General features: G+C 41.8%; 1 protein-coding gene across 4 annotated transcripts in view; it reads right to left on the bottom strand.

The window, feature by feature from the left end:
* Znf462 (zinc finger protein 462) overlaps positions 1-25,841 on the bottom strand; it is a 142,523-nt gene that overhangs the window by 46,277 nt on the left and 70,405 nt on the right. For all 4 annotated transcript variants that reach the window (XM_060379931.1, XM_021644123.2, XM_060379932.1 and 1 more), the window contains exons 6-7: positions 23,075-23,193; positions 19,398-19,589 (exon numbers count right to left, since the gene is read on the bottom strand). In XM_060379931.1, coding sequence (XP_060235914.1) covers positions 19,398-19,589; positions 23,075-23,193 — 311 coding nt within the window. The remainder of the gene's footprint in view (positions 1-19,397; positions 19,590-23,074; positions 23,194-25,841) is intronic.

Here is a 25,841-nt window from a genome sequence, read left to right as displayed (position 1 = left end):
GCATTTTCTCTTTTTGAGATGTATTTACCATAACAGTTTTGCTTTTTGAAAGGGTTTCTCAGAGACCTAGCTCTGTGTGAGGTCCAGTCTGTCTCACTTTCAGTATGTGGGGAAATTAGGCCAGCCTGACGTAAGTAAAGAAGACTCCTTACTTTCCCTTTCACTTGATCAACCCAATGGCACCAGCAATCACCAAGTCACTGATTCCTTTTTCTGTTTCTAAGTCTGCACATAAGCGAGCCATTTGGAAGGTTCTGTGTGCTTCACTCATGAACCCACTGTCCCTGCTCCTGTTCATGCTCTCAAGCGTGCTCACTTCAAGCACTCCTAACAGACCCAGCCCCCATTGCCCTCATAGTCCTTTCTATGATAAGACAGTGTGATCATAACATCCACTCCTTACGAGGAAACTTCCTCACCCCAGATCCAAAGGGTTCCCATACTGTATTTAACACCAGCCACAGCGTTTCAGCCTGAAATACTCAGTCAAATGGAACTCAATTCAGATTTGCCGTCACTAAGGAGGTTCTTCTGGATACACACTTACTGCATTCCCCTCTGGGCCTCTTCTACTAGTACTCACGATGCCATGTGGACATTGACATATTTAGCCCAGCATACTTTCAAAGTACACTCAGCACCCAGGCCTCACTCTAGCTGCAGCTTCTGTTTTCTAAGTTGACCTTCCTTGGCCCTTTACCTAGGGCTTCTCCTAGAACTAGAGTCTAATAAACCTGCCGTAAACACCCAGAGTTCAGACTGAAAACATGGCTCTACAAAACTGAGATTTTAAAGCAAAATCCAATTGGCCCAAATGCCGTTCTCGTTTTGGATGCCAGTTTAAAAGAGCCTCCCCACTGAAACACTGACCTACTTTCACTGAAATGAGCTTAGATCTTAATTACAAGGACAATGGTTTCTAGACACTGGCACTTGAATGGAAAGGAATTCAGAAGCCACAGCCATTCTAAGAAGTCAAAGGCACTCATTTTTGGCTATACCTCGCAATCAGCTGTGAGACACCACTGTGAAATAGAGTGTTGGAACATCTGGAAGCCACTTGAGATGATGCCATGTGCAGCATTCTCGTCTTCTCTTTATGCAGCCATTGGCAGCCACAGATGTTTGCAAGATGCTCAGCTGTAGACGAGTCACACCCATGGAATACACCATATCTTTAACACAGTCTACCCCAAGATCCATGCGAAAGGACACTTTGCAGCCCATAACAAAGTATCCCTGGGTTACCTTCAGGAATTTTCCTCTGCATAACATTTTCCACCATCACAAACGTGCTTTCACTCTAGATAGTATACAGGCTGTTCATCTTACATGAGGGCTTATGGCAGCTCAGAAAAGCTGTGGTGGCTTCATGTTAGGCAGACAGCCAATGCAGAGACAGCCACCTAACCTGGGGCTCCAAGTGTGGCCCAGTTTTAAAGAAGTGTCTTTTTCTTTCCCCTGCCACAGTAATTAAGATACATTCCTCACCAGATGCTATTCATAACTCAAAACTCTATTCTTTACAATCTTCCTTGAAACAGGCTAAGAATTTGCAGGGAAGGAAATGAATGCAAGGGGCCTTTTCCTAAGTGTTTTTTTTTTTTTTTTTCCTTTCTCTTTTTAAGGAAACTCTGGGTGGCATCTGCCACCGTTAATTGAGCAGTTCTTTCAATACAAATGCGTAATTCACCTGTGACTCTTTTGAATTGTGTGATGAGGAAGTAATGCTTCCTGCTGTTGGTTTAGATCCTATAGATGTCTTTACCCCACTGAACTATCTGACAGAAAGCACGGAGCACAAAGGCTTCTTTCTAGAAATGGCTTGGCTGCCTCCACAGCATGCTCCGGAGCAACCTCAGAAGGTATTTAGAGCTCACAGGCCATGGGTGAAACCATGGTGCTCCCTTAAGACCTGTCTTGAGGGGAGATGCCCACTGAGTGAAACCATGATGCTGCCTCAAGACCTGCCTTGAGGGGAGATGCCCACTGAGTGAAACCATGATGCTGCCTCAAGACCTGCCTTGAGGGGAGATGCCCACTGACTTCAAGGAGCTGGTCACAGTGTGTGTAAGGCTGGCTACAAGCCAAGCCCTGGGAGCCAGACAGGAAACCATTGTGGAGATTGCTTAAAAGATTCATCAGGAAGAAAGCACATCTGGTCTAAGCACATATATTTAGATACACGTAGTGCTCTAAGGGATGGTATGGAAATCAGGTGAGAACAGGAATGAGCAGCCACACTTCAAAGCACAGAGCTAGTCTAAAACTGTCCCCAAGCTGGAGTCTCTGAGCCAACAAATCCAGTGGGTTTCTTCCCCCTTTATTCCTTTATTTCCACTTATTCTCACAAAGTGGAAGAAAATTCTCGCTTTGGGTTAAGCTGTATTTTTAATCACCACTAAAGCAGTAGGTTCTTCCCCCAGGAGAGTTCCACCACCCACTTCAAATTCACCCAGAGGAGCACTGCTCAGTAAGCTGCCTACGGGTGTGTAATGTAAGCCTCCCCGAACCTGGAGGGCTCAGACTGTGAGACAGAGATTCACCTAGTACTGGCTCTGTCTGGTATGTCTGATAGTCTCCTGCTTATCTCCACTATGTCCTTATAGAACTATTGCTTTCCTCTTTAGAGATGATAAAACTGAGGGGAGAATAACAACTACACAATCTTCCCTCTTTAGAGTGTGCTTCTAAGTCTCTTGTAGCCCCGGGAAACTCTCAACCAAGCAGATTTCTTGGTTTCCCATTTGTCCATGGGAGATGATAAAGGCCAACCTGATGTGGCAACAGTGTGTGAAAGATGTGGCTGTTACATAGGGAATGCCTCCAAGACTCTTCAGTTCCACGTCAGTTAAAGCCCACAGCATACAAACTTTGCACTGAAAATGAGTACTCCAGCAAAGCTGGGCTTGGTGGCAGTGCCAGCACTCAGAAGGCAGAGGTAGGCAGATCTTTGTGAGTTGGAGGCCAGCCTGCTCCACAGTATTTTGGCATTGTTTTCCACAAGTGAGACAATCCAACCACCCTAATTGGACTAGAGGGTTAAATAGAGTGGCACGCTCTCACACTGCCGTAAAGATGGGACAGGAGATCATTCCATCTCAACCCACAAGTTAGATGCTCACAGTTCCCTTTTGGTTTCTGAACAAACCTAAATTCATGGCTACTGCTAGCTTGATCAATGTGTTGGAAGTACAGATGGTTAAAGTGAGGAGGGGGTCAACTGGGGGACCAGGGTCAAGATCAAAGGCAGAGCTCAACCTTAATAATACACACAGAATGGTCACCCACATTTTGTTAGGTAACAATGCATACAAAACAGTCATATATATATAAGCTTGTGAAAAGTTTGTCAGAAAAAAAATGTTTGATTCCCAAATTACAGTGATTTTCCTGGCAAATATTCTGAGATTAATTTCCTTTTGCTTTTTTCAAACTTGCTTGCAGTTTGAGCAAGGTTATTGATGTCCAGTTTATAGGTGTGGCTTGTCACCCGGTGGGTTCCTTCCCAGCCACTTTTGCTAACTTTCTCTTGACAGCGTCTTTTGCCACACTGTGCTGAATACCTGGTTCTCCCTGACGTTTGTGAAGGACAGTGCAACAAACTTCTAGGTTTAAATTTGGACATTGGGTTCTTCTGTGTGAAGGGATCCTGGAATCCCTGGGAACCTCTGGCTTAGCCAGAATTGCTACCTAGGACTGTCTGTCCTGAAGACTCTGTCTAGTCTTCTTTTAACTGTAGGTCCACAAAACAAGTGAAAGGGCAAGCAGGTCCAGAAGGCCATACAGAAATAACAATATGGCTATGGTGTAGAGTGTGAGACCTGGGGCTCAAATAGACAAGGAACCAGCAGTCTGTAGCCTGGTGCGCAAGGGTGAAGATATGATGGAGAGTAAGCTGGGGGTGAGGGAGAAAGAGGTGAGTCCCACATAAGAACTTTCTATGCTGACTTAGAAATTATCTTGAAAACAAAGTATGGTCACCAAAGGGCTTGAAGCAAGGAGGGGAGAACAGGAGCCTTGTAGTATTTTAGCCATTTCTGTTTCTAGAAGTTGAACCATAGCCCTGCGCAAACAAATGAGAAAGGCGGCTTGCCTCAAACGAACTCTCCTTCCCTGCTGATGACAGAGTCGCACCAGCAACCTCAGACTCTGTGCTCTATTAAATAGAGAGCACTACTGTTTCTCATCTGGATTTTACTAGTGTGTTGGAACTGCTGACTTGAAACTCAGTCCCTACTGTTTGTGCCATGCACATCTGGAATCGATTACAGACCTAGCCATGGAGAAGAAAGAAGGCACCTCAGGGGTCTGCCTTTTTGTTCCCTGCCTACCCTTCATGTGCAGGCGACAAGCACAGGTGACTGCATGGTTTATTGGCACGCTATAAGCAGTGTGTGCAGCATTCAAGCGGGCAGCCAGTAGCCTGGAATCTTTGGAACGCTTCCAGGACACCGAGTCCTAGGAATACCCAGAAGAACACAGAGCTGCATTTTACTCAAAGACAAGTCAACTCAAAGACACTTAAATACCCATGTCCTGGTTTCATTTTAACTTCACTGAGTAGTCAAAATACTATTTTGTCAACTTATATCATATTCTTCTGAATGTATTGGCTCTTTAGAAATGGTTTCCTGATACATAACAAATATGAAATCACTATATATTAGTAATTTTAAAAAGAAAGTCTGTGCATGTGAGTATAGGTGTCCAAGGAGACCCCTGGAGCTGGAGTTATAGGATGTTATGAGCTGTCTGAAGTAGGTGCTAGGAACTGAACTCAGATCCTCTGCAAGAGCTCTATTCACATTGACTGATATAAAATGGGTCCTACATGGTCAGAAGATGAAGAGGAGTCTTCATGAGTCCTAAAAGTTCTGGGCCAGTTTGGGAGGTGACTGATATGTCGCACTATAGAACTTTTGAGGTGACAGCTAATTGAGTCCTGCAGCTGGACAAAGTGAGAAAAAAAAATCAACAGCACCTGGGACTCACTTCAAGAGGTCAGAGCAGTAACATACAGTGCTGGTAGATGAGAGCTGAGTGCATGGGACTGTGCTGGGCAAAGGCAGAGAGCAAAGATGGCCTGGCCAAGGGAACCAATGGTGGCAGAAGTAGTTGAGAAAACAAGGTCAAGGGAAGGCATTATCAAATAGGCCAGAGGAGAGCCTGAAGCAGACAGCAGGACCAAAGCAAGGGAAGGAGGTTTGCCCAGAGGAAAGATAGACAGTATAGACAACAGAAGAATGAAGTGAGAGCAGAGGGTGTAGACTTGTTTTGGGGACCAGTGTGTAAGCCACTGAGGGAGAGGAAGGTGGCAGTGTAAACTTCAAGAAGTCAAGGAACTTTGCTGGAGTGAATGTTACTGGAGTCAGGCAATCGGAGTCAGTTCAGGAGAGTTGTTCCCGAAAAGAGAACACAGACAGTTTTAGGCAGTTTCAGGCAAAAAAGACTAAGTGGCAATGAAGCAAGAGTGGTGATGGTGATCCTTTCAGGAGGTATGGGAGTGGCAGATAACTGCAATTACAAAACCAGGCATGCAGAAGGATATATTCAAAAGTGGATTAGTATCTCAAACCCAGAGCCCTTCCCTGGGGTTTATGGTAGTAGCATTCCTAGACTCCTTGGGGAAAATTGGTTCATCTACAAAGGAGGTTTAAGGAAGTAGCATGGCATGTGTGCTATGCTTTTAATCCTAGCACATGGGTGGCAGAGCCAAGCAGATCTCTTTGAATTGGAGGCCAGGATGGTCAGCTACCTAGTAAGACATTTGTTTTTGTTTTGTTGTTTGTTTGTTTTTAAAGAAAGCAGAGTATCGTAGAAAAACAGCTGTGGTATCTATCAGGCTGCCAGCACTATAACCTCACCACGACAGGTTACCACTCAGGCACGCTGCTTTCATGAGCTCATTTCCTTCACAAACAGCAGGGACCTGGTCAAAACAGTTCCTGGGACTGTTCTGTGGAGAAATAACTCCTACTGTCAGTACAAAGGTAACAAGGGATAATTATGGATTACAACACGTATTACTAACTGAACGCAATACTAGAAATAGACTAGTCAGAAATTGGGACTTACTATCCCATTGGCCCATTAGGGACACTAAATGCCAACGAATTTCTAATAGAGGTGGTTTCCATTAAGCCTCAAAGCTCAAGTTTGTATCAGCTGGATTCCAGCATCAGGACCATTTTCCAAACACTGAGTTATTTTAAATTCCCAAGAAAGCAAAGTAAAGGGATTTTATTTCAGATTCCAAGGTAAGACACGGCTCTGTGGGACATCAACCCCCCTTTTTTGGTTTTTCTCTGTGTAGATTTGGCTGCCCTGGACTCACTTTGTACACCAGGCTGGCCTGGAACTCAAAATAATCCTCCTGCTTCTACCTCCCTGAGTGCTGGGATTAAAAGTACGCACCACCACGCCCAGCTCTCCTTTTTATAAAAAAAAAACAAAAAAACAAAAAAACAAAAAAACCAAAAAACACCACTATTCTTTGGCCATGACAAATTATTATGAATTGGTAAGATATTTACTTCAACTGTACTATCTTAATAATATCTAATATTTCTAAAATAATTTTGGATATTGGAGTACATCCATCTTATCATTTAATCCCTGAAATGACCTCAGAAAGTAGGCATCATTATTTCACAAATTTAGGAAAGCAAGGCTCAAGAGATTTAAGGGTAATAATGTGTGATATGGAGTTTGGCAGGACATACACCTAGAAGTGCACAATTAATTACAGTGTGAAAACTATTTCCTGGACCGGAGTCTGCAGCAGCTCACCCAACACTCCTCAAGCTCAGTTATCCGAAGACTACTAAGTCAATGCAATCTACACAGAGAACTGATTTCAAAATGATCAATTGCCTAATTTTCAATAGTTCTAAGTGGAATGAAAATGATCCTCATTGGCATTGACACAATCAAAAAAAAAAATCCAGTGACACACAGCAAAAGGCATACTCTAGGCTGGTACTGCTACATCACTCCAAAATTCCACTGAAACACAACAGTTAAGAGATAGAGGTAGAGCAGACGCTCCCTGGAACATTTGGCTTCTTCCCCTGCCTGATTGGCACCACAGCAACCAAGAATGAATGTCTGGGATGGAACTTGGATGAGCTGATGGAATAATCCGATGTTGCAGATCTGTTGCTGTCACTAACCTTCATCTCTCTTCAAGATCCAGGAAGCTCAGGGGCACAATGCAAGTTTCTCCCCACAGTGTACATGTCAGCTCTGGGGCGCTGCTGGTCTCAACGGTTGTTTTATGTGACCAGTCCTGGCAGTCACCTCCTGAGGCTGAGATGAGGCTGAGAGCAAAAGGAACTGCCAAGGCTTCCCGAATTTCAAAAATGATAAATAAACAAATATCTAATAAGTCTGACCTTGCACAGAATCACTATTGCTTTGGACAACAGTTTTCAGTCCTCTTTCAGAGCAGGAAATATTTATGCCTTCAACACACACCCTAGGTATATGGTGACTAAGAGTATACTCATGAAAAACAAAGATTACAGGACTAGAGGCATGGAATAATGAAGCCTCTTAAAATTAATAACACAAGAATCTATTTTGAAAGAGAGGAAATGAGAAATCTTGCATTTGAAATTTGAACTAGCTCTTTTAAAGAAGCAATGTTTTGAAGCTGGGTGTAGTAGCTTATACCTTTAATACTAGCATCTAGGAGGCCAAGGTCTGATTATCATGAGACTGAGACCAGCATGCATTGGTTATGCATATATGATAAATTTAAACCACTTAGAAATGATCCTGGCTATGGAATGAAAACCTATGTCAAAAATTAAAAAACAGTCATTAAGAATAGCAACCACAAAAAGGTATTCTTTCATTATGGAGGTTATAAACTAAGATGCAAAACAATACTGTAGATGAATTAGCAAAAATGGTCTTATTTTGTTGCCATAACAACATATAGAATTCGCTGATTTTAATGTGTCTGTGGGGAATTCCATTTACAATTCAACTGTCTGCCTGCAGTTCAGTTATAGTCACCATGCTTCTTCTAGCAGAAGTGTTGGTGACATTAGTCTAGCTGGCACGCAAGGTAGATGTGAATTTCTTCATCTTTCTTTCTCCACATCCTAATTAAAAATTTACCCAGGAGAAAAATCTTAAAACCCTGTAAAAACCAGAATAATAATAAAAATCACAACTTACAAGTACAATAATTTGCAAATTGCCACAGCTATTAAGTATACAGATGTGCACTCTGTTTTCTTTGGGACAAGAAAGATAGGCTGCAGCTACTTGCAACTTCATCAACTCTACTCCTTTCTCCTTTCCACAAATTACTGTGGAATGCTTATGAATAAATACCCTGACGTTATATAGAGATAAATCTGAAGAATCTCACATTTATTTTTAAAAGCAAATTGGATTTACAATTAACAAAGATAACCTGGAAGAACAGATTGAAAAAGATTCAAGTCAGAGCCAGGAAGATGGGTTAACATCAGAGGGTGGTGTGAGCAATGGAAGAGGTTATTCAGGGTTGGGATTTGGCAACTGTACTGGCTTCCTTTATATCAACTTGACCCAAGATAAAGTCATCAGAGAGGAGGGAGCTTCAATTGAGAAAATGCCTCTATAAGATCAGGCTGTAGGGAAACCTGTAGGGGCTGGTGGTCCTGGGTGATGACAAAGCAGACTGAGCAAGCCATGGAGAGCAAGGCAATAGATTCTGCCTCCAGGTTCCTGTCCTGCTTGCAGTCCTGCGCTGACTTCCTTTGTTGGTGAAATGTGATCTAGAAACATAAGCCAAATAAACCCTTTCTTTTCCAGGTTTCTTTGGTTATTTTCTCTGTTTCGTCACAGCAATAGTAACCTTGATTGAAACAGCAAGTTTGAAGCTGGAGGAAGACAAAGGGAGGCAGAGAAGCCATTATGTTGAAAAGAGCTTCCCTGAGTGGCTAACCTTAGGGTCTGCATAGGGCTCAAAGAAGTAGAGAGAACTTGAGTTTACAATGCTGCATGTAGAGTGTTACAGTCAATCCAGCTGCAGATGGGCAATTATATAGAGAGGAGAAGGTAACTCTTTGTAGCTGGGGAGCCCAATATTCGGCTGAGTTACTCATGAGTTTGATCTATTGGAATTCTAGAGCTTGATGGATACAGCTGGATGAGAAAGGAAGGCTGTGAGCCTAGCACCAAGTTCACAGAGGAAGATAAAAGAACAGTGTGGAATGTAAGAAAAAATAAAATGGGAATACCAAATAAGGAAGCACAAACATTCTTGAGTAAAAAATAAGAGGAATGAAGTCACTCAAGTTGAAGGAAGGCAAAGAGTAGAGAAAGTCAGGGCTTAGTAAGTAAAGTGCTCACTACGTAAGCCTGATGACCTGAAAGCAGTCTCTGGGATCCACAGAGAAATCTGACTCCCCCATGACTCCTCTAACATGCACTATGACACACATAGACACACAAAATTAACATAATGAAAACATATATGATGGTGCCAGTGGGGGCAGACGTTGTCAGAGTCAGTTAGATTAGAGGAAGGAGTAACTGGAGAAATGTGCAGACACAGAAGCCAGAACATCCTGGGATCCACACAGCCAGATCCCACAGGCTCTTTCCAAACACTAGCCCAGTTCTGGCAGCTTCTGAACGCTCTGGTGAACTTGTGGAAATCCCCAGGCCTTTTCAGAAGAGAGCGGCTGCTTCATTGCTCCCTTTGTCTGTGATTCCTTTCGCATCTCTAATTCAAGTCAATTTAAGAAATATTTATTGAATGGCCAGCCGCTGGAAAAAAAAATAGGAAGCAGCTCTTGACCTCAGTAGCACACAGTTTATAGCCAGAGAAACAGATATGGTAGCTGATAATTATACAGATATTTGGCAAGTCAAGAAATGGAAGTGACTACAAGGGTCAAAAGCTATCAAACATACTTTGTACTTATCCCTTGGCAAAATCTCACTTTCAGCCCATTACTCTAAACAGTCTAGACAGTCTGTAATCTTGATTTTTGTCAGTAACTTATAGAACAATTTGCTAGGTTTTAAAATGCATTAAGTTTCAAGAAAATAGCAGGGGTCCTATTGGGACCATATTTTGTTTTATATGTACATATCATATATATATATATACATATACACATATATATCAAATGTAAAAACAAAGATCTAAAGACTTTAATCACATTTCTCATTGGGAAAGGATACTTTCGGCTTGCTTATCTTTAGAAGTAGATTCTCATATTTAAATGTATATGCATATGGTTCATCAAGTAATGGAACACATCAAGTGAGAACATAAATCCCAAAAAGGAAAGTGTATTTGCTATGGTTCTGTTTTTTTTTTTTTTTTTTTAATGATTAAAATAATAAAATAACTTCTGGGGTTTTTGTTTGTTTTGTTTTGCCTCTTCACAGAACAAATGTGGACATGGCTCCATAGTGAACTATGAGCAGAGCTTATTGGCTGGGTGGGGAGGAGCTAGTGCACAGGTGAGCCCAGCATCTTACGATAGGCATGACCATGAAGCTGCTCTTTAATGAGTAGATGAAAATGTTGTAAGAGAGCAGGAAACTTTCTGCAGCTACATTAGGATGGCTGTGACCCATCTTATTTCTCTTAAGAGTAATGGTTGTTTTTTTGTTTTTTTTTTTAACATGTGTACAGGTATGAGCACATGTATACTGTGCCAACACAGGCCAGAAAAGTGTATCAGATCCCCTGGGGCTGATGTTACAGCTTGTGGTTGTGAACTCCCTGATAATGGGTATTGGGAGCTGAACTCGGCGCTCTGGAGGAGCAGTGAGTGATCGAAACCAGTGAGCTGTCTGACTATTTTTAATGCATTCCTGAAGAGCCGGAGACAGACTTTATCACACCTACTGCTTAGAAATAGTGAGCATCTTCCATAGGAGTGAGGTTCCCCTGATGTTGGTCTTTCCTAGTCAATCTGTTCCTTAAAAAGTCTGTAGTCTTCTTCCCTCTGCTCCCACCACGTACACCCCACTTCACCTAGGGTGGCCTTGAAGTCCAGTCCCAGCATAACCTCCATCTCTTCCACCGTGTCCTCTGCGAGTTCTCATAGCTACCAGCCATTAAAAGATAGATATATGACTTCTCACTTCATATTTCTGGTCCTTTAATATAACACTACCTGCATGTCTAGTCACTTAGGCTTTAAATATCAATAAATAGTAATATTACATCTCTGGTTTCCTTCAGAAGATTCTAGAGCCCCCCAAACATGCAAGAAAAGGCGTATCACTGGCTAGATGTGTAGTTTTGTTATTAAAGCACCACATCCAGGCTTTGTGATTTTTAAACTTATCCCCTCAGTCCTCAAGACTTCAGTTAGCTTTTTATAAAACATTTTTACCTCTCATTCATGAGACATATTAAGACAGATGATCAATTTAAGGCAATCAGCAGAGTTAATAAAAATGATTATTTTAATCACTTAGGAAGCAAACTAGGAGACATGCTGAGTCCTTATATAAACCACAATGGATGACTCTCCCTCTAGTCCAAAGGAAGAAAATCACTAGCAGTGCTAAGGCGAAGAACTAAACCAAGGATTTAGAATGGCCTCCTTCTCAGTGTGCTTTTGCTATAGTTGGGGTGGAGAGCTCGCAGTGTGTGAAAATAAAACTGATGTAAGGGGACTGGCTTGTGAGATTCATCTAAGAATATTGTGTGTCCCCGAGGAAGCTGGAGTACTAGCAGTAAAACAGGCTCCCCAGGAGCAGTGTGCTGCTATAAGAAACTTAAGCTGGGCCCTGCCCCCTGCCAAACACCTCCCTGGGTGGAGCCTGGAAAAGGATTAGAGCCCTGAGGCCAGAACTGATTCCTTCCTGGGCCTCAGCAGCAAGAGACAGAGCCCAGCAGAAAATAAACATACCTGAATCCTCACCTCTATACCACCTTGACCTTTCTCTATCTTCCTATATTTGTTGAACCACCAGCATCACCATAGGGTATTTTTCCGTAGGGTATAATTTAGGATTCTGAATGATTTAAGAAAATGCACACATTCTTAGGACATGCTTTCCTAGTCACACCATCAAAACTTAAGATAACTTTTTTTTAGAAGAATAGTAGTGGTTTCCAAAACTATTTTTAGTATCTTGTTGTCATCCCTGCACTTAAGAAAAAAAAATCTTTTCACAAGCCAGTCTTCCTCAGGAGACATATTCTTCCCTTGGAATAATACTTCATTCTCACTGCTCTTCCAGGATTCGATACCCTTCCTACGGCACTGGTGAAATTCTCTTATAAGTGGCAGGATTTGAAAGAGGGGAGACGAAGTCTGTATCATATAGGGCTCAGGACAGCTTGAAGGGCTTTAGATCAAATTAAATCAAAATAAAATATTAAGCTTCAACTATGACAGAAAACTCAAGGTAGGCAATGACATGAAAGGAAAACTTTTTTTTTTTTTTTCAGTAAAAAGAATCAAGATTATTTTAGGTGATTAGAGTAATAACTGAATGTATTTTTTTTAACCTAACATGAAAAAGTAGGTTTCTTTTATTTTAGACATTTCCCCTGGGGTTCTAGAAGTCAGAAGATCTCCAACTAGTTCACCAGAGCTACAAAAGACAGATGTGGAGTTGTGTAGCAAACGCCAGTGTTGATAGGAACTAGTTTTGAGTGTGTTTGGTAAGAAGTAATTTATGTTTCTGATGACCAAATGTTTCTGTTGGCTTAGGGAGGAGATGGGCTACTTGACTAAGTTCCCAGGACATGGAAAGTCTACACTTGAAATGTCATCTAATCCTTCACACACAAAAAAAGCGTGGCTGGCTTCAAAAGTTTAAATTCACTGTGGAAATATACAAAACTATCAAACAAACAAAAATAAAAGGAAGTCCCAGATTCCTGGCAGGTGGGGTTCTTAGGAAGGTTCTATCACATGATTAAGCTCAAGATGACCCTGAGTTTGGAGCATTCCTGTATGCCACTCATGCCAGTGCTGGTAGCATCTCCTCTAGAGACCACAGAACGCATTCTAGAGTATTTGAAGAACGCATTCTAGAGTCTTTGATGCCATTTTGTTTCCTGGGAGCCAAGGACTTCGAAGACTTTACAGCAGAACTGTGATTCTTTATAATAAACATAAAATAAACTTCAGACTGCATTTTATGAAGGAATTCTGATGTCAAAGAGGGAAAGGTTATTAGTGTCTGGTCGGATAATTCTGAGACCAGCAGAACCTATTAAAAATTATAGTCAAGCCATTAAAATTGTGTATTATATCCCATGTGCTATCCCATGTAAATCTTTGTGTCTTACAATTATTCATGCAAGAGTCTCCATTTCATTGCTATAATTTTTTAAAGAAAAACCACCTCTTTTTTTTTTTTTTTCAATTTCACCCCAAGAGAAATCTGATTGCAGTTGGAACCTGCATGGAAGGGCTGATGCCCTAGCAACTAATTGGATACCTTCAAAGGTTGGATTTTATGTCTGACCTATTTAGAGATCTGAAAAGCTTCTCCTCAGAAAGCAGGCATCCCTGATCTCAATTTTTAGGTGTCAAGTATCGCAGCAGCCAAGGTTAAATGAGTTGATGGTTTAGAGATAGCCCCAACACTATTATCCTTTCATGCTCACTCACATGTAACTCACACACGAGTGTTCTTAAGGCTTCCCTCGATGTCTTACATTTGACACTCTGGAATATTTCATATACTAAACAAGTTGGTCAAGATGAGCTGCACACAAAATGAGTATTCCATAGCCACTGCATATTTGTAGCCTGGTGAGACAATTCTTGGGGAGAATAAAAGCCCTACTGCTCATCAACAAGTTTTGTTGGTCTGTTTCATTCTATACACAATCTTTGAGCTTGGATTTTATTTTTTCCCCCAAAACTACCACTGAAAGGACAACTGTATGACAGACCCCAAAGGCATCTCTGCCACCTGGCAACCTTTTAGCAATACTAATCTTTTACCATTTTTATACCTTGAGATACTACCTTCTCCTTCTTGAGATACTCTGTCTCAACCTTCAGTTTCCCTTTTCCACACATAGTCTCATATGGAGAATGACCATATTTCAAATGTTACATCAAGGAATATTTTTCACTATGACAGAATAGTTGCATCAGAAGCTCCCTGTGAGAACAGTCCCTAAGGCTTCATCTTCAAATTGTTGTCTTTTGAAACTCTCTCTTAAATTGATATAAATGAAATGCTGGGTCACTTGGCTCTGTGGAGTTAAGTAAGTCTGGAGACTCATTACAGTGGACTGAATTGAAAATTAGAAAGTTTCCAAGAAACCAGTCACAAGAACCTACCCAACTGTTTCATTTAGAATAGGACAGAACCATGGTATACCTACAAATGACGAAAATACAGCTCTCAGATAAGAGACAGAAGAGTAACCACACAAAGGAAAAACACAAAGGAAAGAAAAGTCATGAACTTATAGAGGAAAGCAATCAAGAGAAACCTGATTGCACAAGGGAGCTTACTCAGCAAGTACAAATATGGAGGAAGAAGTTAGCAGCTAAAGAGATGCGAGCAAACTTCAAGATTGGTTATTGAAGGCATTTGTCAATGGAAAAAGAATGACTGAAATCACCTTTGCATGAATATAGAGGACTCTGATTGCCCATGTTTCCTCAGGAAGATATGCTGGCCCTACCCCATCCCCCAAAATAGTGTTTGTCAAAAACTCTAACTTAGAGTTTTTAAAAGGCAACTAAAAAAGTTATAAGAACAACAGCCAAGTCAAATAGCATCCAGGAACATCAGTGCATGCCTGTAATCCCAGTTATCTGGAAGCCAAGGCAGCCATATATCTGTGAACTTTAAGAGCAGCCTGTGCCGTGTAGTGAGTTCAAGGGAGCTTGTCTTAAAGAAAACAAAGCAAACAAATTACATCACTCTTTACATTTTCCTGTTACCTCAAAATTACCAAAGCCTAAATTCACACTGTTCATTATATATTTTTTCAAATAAATTGCAAAAAAAAAAAGGGGGGGGGAGTATTGTGATTAAGAGTTCTTTGTGTTTTTCTCTGGAATACTAACTAGGTATGAGAGTGAGAACCTCACTACTCTCGTTTTTTTGGTTTTTTTTTTTTTTTTGGTTTTGTTTTAGTTTATTTTACACTTAGTCTTTTTTGTTAATTTTTATTTTTTTATATTAATCATAGGTTATTTACTTTGTATCCCAGCCATAGCCCCCTCCCTCATTCCCTCCCAATCCCACTTTCCCTCCCTCATCTCCTCCCTGCCCCTTTCCAAGTCCACTGAGAGGGGAGGTCCTCCTCCCCTTCCATCTGACCCTAGCTTATCAGGTGTCTTCAGGACTGGCTGCTATGTCCTCCTCTGTGGCCTAGCAAGACTGTTCCTCCCTCGAGGGGGTGGGAGGAGTAGGTAAAGGAGCCAGTTATTGAGTTCATGTCAGAAATAATTCCTGTTCCCCTTACTAGGGAAGCCTACTTGGTTACTGAGCTACCATGTGCTACATCGGAGCAGGGTTTCTAGGTTATATCCTTATATGGTCCTTGGTTGGAGAAACAGTCTCATAGAGGGCTCCCGTGCCCTGATATATTTTGTCCTTGTGGAGCTCCTGTCCTCTCTAGGTCATACTAACTCCACCTTCTTTCATATGATTCCCTGCACTCTGCCGAAAGTTTGGTTATGAGTCTCCGCATCTGCTTTGATACGCTGCAGATGTAGAGTCTTTCAGAGGCCCTTGGCGGTAGGCTTCTGACCTGTTACTTGTTTTCTCCTACTTCCCCTTAGTGACTACCTTTCATCCTAGCAGTCTAGTGGTAACTAATTTCTAAAGTAAACAATTTCGTATGGCAGAACTGGAGAGGGAGAAGAAGTCATTTGCTTGCCTGCATGGTTAGCTTTGGCCAGTACAAATTCAAGGAGGAAAAAGGCAGGACATGGCTGAATTTCCGATTCCATATCCATTGCTCGTGTCCTGTGCAGCTTCTCAAACTTAAACAAATCTCGTGGCTAAAACGCATTGCCCTCCTTTCTTTGTCATTTTATAGCTGTGCCTGTACGTATTTCTCTGGGCTGAAAGTGGAGAACCAGAAACAGCCTGATAAAAGCCAGTCTTCTATTTTATACGGCAGCAGGAGCACCATGAACAGTAACCCCGCAGAACACTTTTGTTGACATGCTTGCTGTCTCCTCCTAGTGCGCTGCTTTGAGTAGAAACTGAATGTCATTTTCCATTATCCAGTACACGGAACCAATACCACACAGCTAGTTGCTTTTCTTCCCAACAACTGATGATGCAAAGCATTTAAAGGACTCGTGAAACATGTCAAGACTGACAGCTCATAGACCAAGAGCCCCGGTGAAGCTCAGACCAGGTGTGTGTGTGGCCAGGCAGCTGAGGTTGAGATCTGCCCTCTACTTCTCATTTTTGCTTTCTTAGCTTTCCCTCCCTGCTCCTTCAGTGTATCCCTCTGGGTTAGGACTGAGGAGATCTAGATAGAATCTCCCCTCTGGACTGTTTTTTCTCTGCCAGAAAGAACTGGCTTGTTCTCAAGACAGCAAGCGTTTGCCCACTGCAAAACTGCAGTGAGCATGTCAACTCGTTTTACTCTCATCGCTCACTAGGGATTTAGATAGCCAAGGACATACTGCCCATTTCCCTAGGTTTATGGATCTCTCCTCCCCCAGGCCTGCAACACATTTTTGGTTCATGCGTTCACAGTGTCCTGGCATCTGCAGTGTGGGAAACCATAACTGAGAGCCAATAGCCCCACAGCTTCTCCTTATTAAAATGGGCAATTGGATTTCACATGTGTGTTTCAAACACCATTCCGAGCATGATTTACAGGCTACTGTCTAGCCCTACAGCTGTTTTTCCATCTTCCAGACTGAGCTGTTTCTAGGAATCCACCACCAGCTCCCTAGCAAATAGTCCTCCTAGCGTGGGCCTCCTAAGTCATTCCTGGCCATGCTAAACAATGCTAGAGCTAAAGCAGGGCTTTAAGAAAACACTTATCGAATGCATAAACTATTAATTATTCTTTCCACATGATTATTCCTCTGGGAGAACAGCCTATTTGATGCCTCCTTTCTATTCATCCCACCTCCTAATCAACTATTTTGTCATCAAATTAAACTAATCATGGCTGGTGGTCCTTGGATAAGGGTTATTTATATATGTTAAAAAGAGTACAGGTCCTAGGAGTTTTGTGTGGGTCTCAGAAAGTGGTTGTCACCTAGAGTGTTCACAGCAAACATGCCCTTTCTCGAGACAGAAAACAACAAGCACCGCTGCATATGGGAAATTGTCTTCCTGCAGCTTTGTGATAGAGTCTCTCAATATCAGACTGCCATGCTGTTGAGCCACCCACCCCTCTCCACAGAGCAGCTTCTGAAAGTCTGAGCCCTGCCTTCTTTTCTCCTCTCCCCCCGGAAAAAAAGGTTAGGCTTCAAGCTTGGGGCTGTAGTAAACTCAGATACATAATGTCTTCTAAGCATCTTATTTTCTTGTGCCAGAGGGCCAGAATGGCGTTGTGTTTAGTAAGGGTTTTTCTGTGCCTAGAGCAGCTTAAGGTCAGTTCAGGTTCAGAGAGTCCACAGAGCCCAGCTCATTTAAGCCTAGGTGGAGAAGACAGATCCATGCAGTGAACAGCATGCAGGAGCCCCCCTATCCTGTGACTGAGGTCCAACTTGAAAGAAAGACAAAGGAAGGTTTGCTATCGAGTGAATTGTGTCATGAAAAGTACTGGAAATAGTATTTAAGTTACATCAGTATTGCCCACATGGCTGCAGAAGAATAGCTTCCGTTTCATATATAAATATCTAGCTCCCAATTAATTCACAATAAAATTCACATTAATAAAAAAAAACCTTACAATTAGTGTCAAATTAGATTTTGCCCTCTGGTCACAATATACTCCAGCCCTCACTTACCTAGGGGACAAAATCTGAGGGTGAAAGGGGGGTTATTTCCTTCACTCTTTCCTGTACTCTCCCACCACTGTAGTTTGGAGACTCTTACTGAAGACAGAAGCTGTACTGATTTTCTCCTGCAGTTTAAACTGCTCCTTGTTAGACGTTCTTAAGTGCTGAGGGCTATCTGCTCTGAGTTTTTCATTTTGTTTTAATTTTGGTCTTTCTATTTCCTCCTATTGACAGACTTCATGAATAAAAATCACTAATTACTGTTTTGATAATCTGAGAATTAGACTATGTTTACAAGTTGGGCTATCAGATTCTCAAGTCACCATCAAGAACCTCTTGATTTAAGCACATACGTGAATAAGCCTAAATCCACACTTGCAATAAATGGTCCCAGAGACCACAACTGTGACTAAAAGATGAAAATCAGAGAAATAAAATGGCCACTCATTGTCACTTCCTGTGTGTCAGACATTACAGCAGGCATTTTACATGTGCACCTTGTCTCATTAATTTCTCAAGGCAACCAGCTGAGGCCTGCATATATCATTATCCAACCTTACATACAGGGATAGAAACTAAGACAGCCCAGGGAGACATGATTGCCTGAGGGAGACGGTTGAAATCCACTTTTGTTCCACTTTCTGTCTACTTAGTGGATGGAACCATAGATCCTGTGAGAAATGCCTCCCTAAACCAGGAGAACTGTAGACCTGGCTCAAACATGCTGCAGAAGGTTCCATTCATGAGAGGTAAAGGGAGGAGTTTCAGGCTCTCCTATACCACTCTCCATTTCCCCCTAAGGATTGTACCCCACAGACATTCTGGGTTAGCTGATTTGTCAACCAAATCTGTTTCCTGGTTTGATGAAGACAAGAAGTCCCTTCACTCCCAATGTTTTGCTGAGTGACTGGCTCCCAGTTGACACTGTCTCCTCCACATGCTTTGGTGGCAGTGCCGCTGAGCACATGTCTCCACATCTTCCTGCCTGTCTTTCAGAGCTTTGGAACCAAGCATAGCAGTTCTAAACCCATTTCCCAACTAATGCTGCAAGAAAACATTGTCACCCGTAATAAATGACGCGATCCCGTCCAACATGAGTGCGCCTTTCATTCACTCTTCCCCCTCTATTTCAAGCTTTGGTTAACTTGCATAACTGACACTCTACATACCTCACAGTCCATTTTCTTATGAGACAAGATATTCAGAAAGCAAACAGGTATTGGTCTTGCATTCCATCCTTATCTCACTAGAATCCACCATGAAGAACCCAACACTGGCACATCCTGCCCAGTGTGATGCTTTAGTGGTACCCATGGACATCATTACCAGAGTATCATGCAGATGCTGAGTATTCTTCCCTTCCTACCCTAGTGCCTAGAGTTTTTGTATCCTTTCCTTCATCTGACAGTATTGTCATGCAAAAAAAAAAATCCCTCTAGGGGAAAAAAAAAAAGAATGAATCCCAGCTCACTCCAATCCCACGTGGTTGATTCCATCTTGGGAACTCATTCTTACCATTGGAGTCTTCCACTTCTTCAGCTGGGGTGGCCTTCTGAGAGGAGTGGTGGGCGTGTGAGGAGAGGAGGCTGACAATCCGTGGCCGGGGAAGGGTCAGGGCTTTTCCGTGGACCTTGAGGGAGTGTTCCTTCAACTGGCTGATTGTCATGGTGGAAAATGAGCACCAGGAACACTTGTAGGCATGTTCACCTAGAAGGAGATGGTGGTGAGGTAGCTAGGAAAGGTGGGAGTCAGGAGAAAGGGGGCTAGAAAGCAAAACCACAGAGTTAATTGACTCCCTCTAGAGACATGTTCTAAAGTTTCTTGGCCTAGAAATCCTCCAAGGGCAACTCCCTGCCCATTCTCACAACCACAGGGTCCTGGGACTCACAAGCTCCATGAAAAGGCCACCTGGTCCCTGTCAGTCTCCAGCTCCACCTATAGCACTGTAGCTTTGGAGTGATTCCTGCCCACTGTGTCACCTAACTCAGAAACGGTGCCTCATACCTCTTCTTCCTTCCCTGTACTAAAAGCGATCATGGTAGATTTCATTCATCCACAGAAAACAGTTTAATTCTTTATCTCAGTGGCTTTTTCGAACCTACTGTCCCTCCATGGGCGCCCTATTGTGTTACTTCTCAACATGTAATTCTGCTGAACTACCTCTTCATCTGACACATTCTTAACCATTTTCTCCCCACATGTATCTGGGACTGAAGGGAAGCTCATTATGAAACCTCATTTCCTACCTAACTGACAGTATAGAAATACAACATTTCTTCGGGAGGAAGAATTCTAAGTGTTGAGTGTGTGTTAAGAGGAGCATGTACTCAATAGTTCATTTAAGCTGAAATACAGCACAGAAAGCCATGACCAAATTAAGACAAGAGTATGGCTTGCCTTTGCTCTAAGCCAGCTTTCAAGTTCATTACATTTTAAGAATGAAGGTTGTCAGTAGGTTTGTCAGTTACCGGGCAAATATGCAGTCCTCTGATCAATGCAGCAATCAATCTCATTTTCAGTAACAACAAAGCAATTTGGACCTCAATTTAATAACCCTATAGCCCTACCCCTGAGAGTCTTTATTAAGAAAATAGCATATAGGCCAGGTTCATAACCCCAGCATTTAAGCTAAAACAGGAAGATTGTGAATTAGAGTTCAGCCTGGCTGCGATAGCAAAACAGTATCATAAAAAGTCCCAATGAGCAAGGAAGGTAGATAAGGAGAAAGGGAGGGAGGGAAAGAGGGAGGGAGGAAGGGGTACACCCTTAATACAGAAAAGAATTTATTTGGAGATTAATATTATTTATGGAGTGGCAAGATAGCTCAGTGGGTAAAGGCATATGTGAGCAAGGCTCATTACCAAGTAATAACCCTAAAACCCACATGGTGGAAAGAACTGACTCCTGCAAGGTGTCTTCTGACTTACACGGGGAACGGAACATGCATACACACATAAATATAAACAAACAAACTGATGAAAAAATACACTATTTATGCTGGAAAGATGGGAAACAACCTAGAATTTGAAACAAAGGAAAACAATTAGGCAAAGTAAGTATATCCTCTTGATGAACTATGATTAAAATAAATTCTTAAAGAACTTGTAATAAAACAGAAAATTAAGAATGAATGGAAACATAAGGCATTTTTATAGACATTATAATCACAACTGTAGAAAATAATTATAGAAAAACAGTTGACAGTAGTATCAAATGTTAGCAGTGACCTATATATAATAACATTATAGATGACTGAAAGCATTTCTTTTGTTTTCAATTTTCTCTAACAAACATGTATGTTGAGAATATTTTTTTATATTTATGATTGTGAGCCTAGCCTTCAATGGCTGAGCCATCTCTCCAGCCCTAAATGTATTTTTTTTTAGAGGTTGTATCTTGCTATATTGCAGAAGATGGGCTCAAACTCCTGGACTCATGGGATTCCCCTACGGCAATTTCCCAAGTACGAGAACTACAGATGTGTCCTGCTACTTCTGACTACTTAAAAGTTTATTTTTCAGACTGAATTTAAAAACAAAGAGAGAGACATTACTGTTGCCATTAATTTCTTAAAGGTTTATTTACTTATTGTTACTTGTGCATATGTGCATACATGCCTACATGAGCTTACATGTGCCACAGAGGCCACACATAGCATTGGAGCTGTATAGAATAGGTCACCAAGAACCCAGCTCAGGTCCACTAGAAGAGCAATAAGCATTCTTAGCCACAAAGCCATCTTTCTAGCCCCCTAATATTCATGTGAGTTTGGTTGCATGAACCAACCAAAGAGTCAAATCCAGATTATCTGCTTGGTCCCCAGTACTGTATAGCTCTGAAACAGAATGGAATGCCAGGCACGGCAGCACATGCCTATGATTCCAGGACTCCACTGGCTGAGACAGGAGAACTACTGCCAGTTTGAGACCAGCCTGAGCTACATAGGGAGACCCTGTCTGTAGACAGAAATAAAAATAGACAATCAACTGAGAACAGCAAGTTGAGAGATTTGTAGCAAACATATTGCTCTCGCCAAGCTAAGGATCTCTCTTAGTGGCTCGGGGCCACGTCACACAATATATTGATAGCAGAATTACATTGCTTTGATTCTCTTTCTGGATACTTCTGACCAACTATTAATCAGCTCTAGGAAGTTGATGCAGTGTCCATCTGTTCACCTGTGGACCCTCACTTGAGCCTAGAATATTCACCTAGCTCCCTATTGGTAAAAATGTTTTGGACAAGGCTGACTCAATGGGAAAGCTCACCAGGATGCTGTCCTGGCCTAACTTATGTTATTTACAATATACATGAGTATTAAGAAGTTAGCTAAACTCTGAAGCTTCTTTCTCCTTGGATTTTAGGAGAAGTTTCCCAAGGGACATTAAAATACTATCAGAAACGAGCCCATATAGCTGATCTCCTTGCTCCAACCCTGATCCCCAGCGTGGCTAAGGGCAGTTGTGTGGCTTAAGTGGCTTCACTGCACTAAAATAGCTCAACATGTCTAATTCTCATAAAGCAGAGGAAAGATACGGGTTATGAATGTGTGGCAAGAGTGAAGGAAGCAGGTCTGGGCAGCATCTATAATACCGTTCAGAGTGTTATGCAGTGCTACAAAAGGCACACAGGAAATCACATATTGCCTACCCCTTTGGAATGCTGTTGGAATGAATAAGGTGATGGCTGTCAAAGCTTAGTGCACAGCCTGGGAAGAATGTCATGCAGTGACAGAAACAGCACAGCTTCTACACACTGGTAACTTAAGTAGATAGAACATGGCCTATCCAAGGACATCTCCTGAGAAACCTCAAGCTTCTTTGTGTTAGCTTATCTTCTATCTCAGGTAGAAATTAGATTTAGTGGACATTTTTTAATAACTTACAAAAAATTGTAACTTTTTTAATTTATAAAGTTTTTTATAATCCCATGGTCAAGCCAAGGCAACTCAGAAAGGTATTCTAAGAGCAAAACAGTCTAATTCTAAGCTGCGGTTAGCATCAGTCGAACAAACCATCGGTGATTATTTTGGTTTTATGAATAAAATTTAATTGCGCATTCTCTTTAAATCTGAGCATGCAACCACCCCAAGAATAAATAAGGCTCCTGTGGGGAGACTTTCAATTTCACTCAAGGCCATTGAAGGAGGCAACTCAAGAGGGTACTGAAGGATACCAGCAGTGCCAACTTACCAGCATGGGCTTTGAGGATGTGTGTCTTCAGCCGGCTGTTGTAGGAGGACTTGAAAGAGCAGAGTTTGCAGCGGAAGGGTTTGTGGTGTCCATGATGGGTCTGCATATGGCGATCCAAGCTTGAAATGGAAGAAAAGGAAAGCAGGATTAAAAACTGCACATTTCTCCACCACTGGTCCAAACATTCAACTTCTAAGCTGTTCTAAGTCTTCCCGGTTGTTTTCTGATGGCAATGTGCATCATTACCAATACATACAGAGGCCAGAGTTGTGAGAGCCACTCTTAATAGGAGGAGAATCTGGAGGAAGATGTTAAACCATCTAAGAAGCCAGTGTGGTTGCACAGAACTATAATCCTAGTACTTGGAAGGTACAGGCAGGAGCAAGATCAGCCTTGGCTACATCAAGTTCTAGGACAGCTGAAAGAAAAAAAAGGAAGGAAGGGAGGGAGAGAGAAAGAAAGAAAGAAAGAAAGAAAGAAAGAAAGAAAGAAAGAAAGAAAGAAAGAAAGAAAGAAAGAGGAAAGAAAGAAACTAAGAAAGAAAGAAAGAAAGAAAGAAAGAAAGAAAGAAAGAAAGAAAGAAAGAAAGAAAGAAAGAAAGATTACTTTGGCATTAAAAGATAGATTAATAGTAACAGTCCTAGCAGATCATAATTTGCTCTTCTCACAGCATGGGTCACTGGAAGACGGTAATGCAAATACAGACTATTTGGCTGCCCAGTCCTCTAGTGAGAGCGCCTACCTAACTCACAGAGAGAGATGGGGTGAGGGTGGAGGGGGTGAATGGGAGGAGGTTAGAGATCCGAGAAATTTAGAAAGGGCTTTTCTTTCTTACATCATTAGTTCTTTCATCAGGAACAGAAGGGAAAGAAGAGTTCAAAGTTGATGACCTGCTCACACAGACTGCCATGTTCCCAGGATCTATACCAACATGGAGCATAGTGCAAGGGTGTTTCAAGCAAGGGGTGAGCTGGAAAACCTTTCCAATAAATACCATCACAGCTGCCATACATCATTCTCCCAGAAGCAGTTTATGAAGACATTACTTAAATATAATGAATCCCTACTACTTCATAATAATTATTAGTCGAGAAAATAAGAAATCTAACCAACAAGGTGTGTGATGTTTTCTTTCATACAGTACACGAGAGATCTGCATTCCATTCTGAATGACTCACGTGGGACTGTTGCCGCATACCGTTTAAACTTGTAATGTTCTTCCGAGCTCCACAGCTCCAATACCAATCGCCTGACAACCCCCTTCAGTTAGCCTAAACTCAACCCGTGCTACCCAAACCCAGCACACTTTCCCACAACACCAATTCCACACTTCTGTAAGTGGCCCCGCCATTCTCCCAGCCGAAAAGACTCAAAACTGCATGCCACTTCTACTTTGTTATTTGACCTTTACAGATTCGTTCCTGAAACCCATCTCTGACTTCTTAAATGAGCACTTATTATTTCTTCTAAATTGATATCCCAGGCCAAGCTATACAGTCAGGCTGCCTGAGACAATATCCCAGCTATTTGTTTATGAGCTAAGTGACCTCCGGAAAACTATTTTGTCTCTTTAGGCCTCACTTTTCCTATCTATATGGAGATGATAATGGGGCCATAGCTCATAGGGCTATTTTATAAATATAAAGAGGTAATAACTGAACATACTTGAGAGAGTGCCCTCTATCAGCAGGTGAAATAATTATTAGTAATTATGAAAATGTTATTCATTCCAGATTCTTCCTGTTGCCAGTACTGTAATTATAATGCACTAATTCATGGTGTTTATAGGCATCCTAATAGGATGTCTACTTAGGTAGCCAGGAGATAATTTCCACTAAGGTTTATTTAAACTAAACCACCAGGTAGGCCTCAGTGAGACCTCTCTTCTCCCTGCCCTGACTTCTTTTAAAACTGCACAGGTCCCACCTTCCTGTTTTATTAAGACTTGACTCAAATGCCCATGATCTACAAAATCCTCCTAACTCTCCCCAAAAAGAGGGTGCATTGTGCTTTGCTAAATTTCATAGTATTTTACTGAAATCTTTTTCTTAAATGCACCTTATTTTGTCCAGATATTGTTTTCAATAACACAATCGTACCCTGATCATCTTCATATCTTCCCAAGGCATAGTGCTAGGCATAAATTATTCTTTTATTCAAAATAACTTTCCTGAGGGCCTAAGTGCATCTCACAGTATGGTTTAATTCTTAAGGAACTGAGGAGAACACCGGCTCTAATGCCACCGTGTGGATACACATAGGCGGAGATTAGATGTTAGACTCTAGATCACAGTAAAGAGTGTGTCATCTACCTACCCTCCTGCTTTCAGTAGTTCCATCTGTACTTTATTACCTTGAAGCAAACAGACATCACTCGTTTTCAACAACCACAGAGATAAACAGTAAGCTAGCTACCTTCAATATCCTGTCACCCTTAAAGGAAGAATATTTACCTAACAAAAAGTTTACTCTTCTCAAAGCCCCCTTCCTGTCACCCCAAGTTCTCGTTTTCAAAGCTGCAGTGATCGATAGGCCATTCCTACTTCTTAGACTCCCCAGATTTTTAGGAATTTGTAAGTGTGGTGTGTGTGTGTGTGTGTGTGTGTGTGTGTGTGTGGTGTGTGGTGTGTGTATGTGTGTGTTGCCATGCACTATCCAGAGCATGCATAAGGCACCAGTTGCAGAAATAAGTTCCCCTGATGTCTCCTTGTAGGTTGCAGGAACTGAACTCAGGTTGCCATGTTTGTTTGGCAGGAGGCACCTCACT

This window comes from Meriones unguiculatus, chromosome 3, assembly GCF_030254825.1.
Source record: "Meriones unguiculatus strain TT.TT164.6M chromosome 3, Bangor_MerUng_6.1, whole genome shotgun sequence".
Lineage (NCBI taxonomy): Eukaryota > Metazoa > Chordata > Mammalia > Rodentia > Muridae > Meriones > Meriones unguiculatus.
The sequence above is the reverse complement of the archived record's forward strand: the minus strand, read 5'-3'. Positions and strand labels throughout refer to the sequence as shown.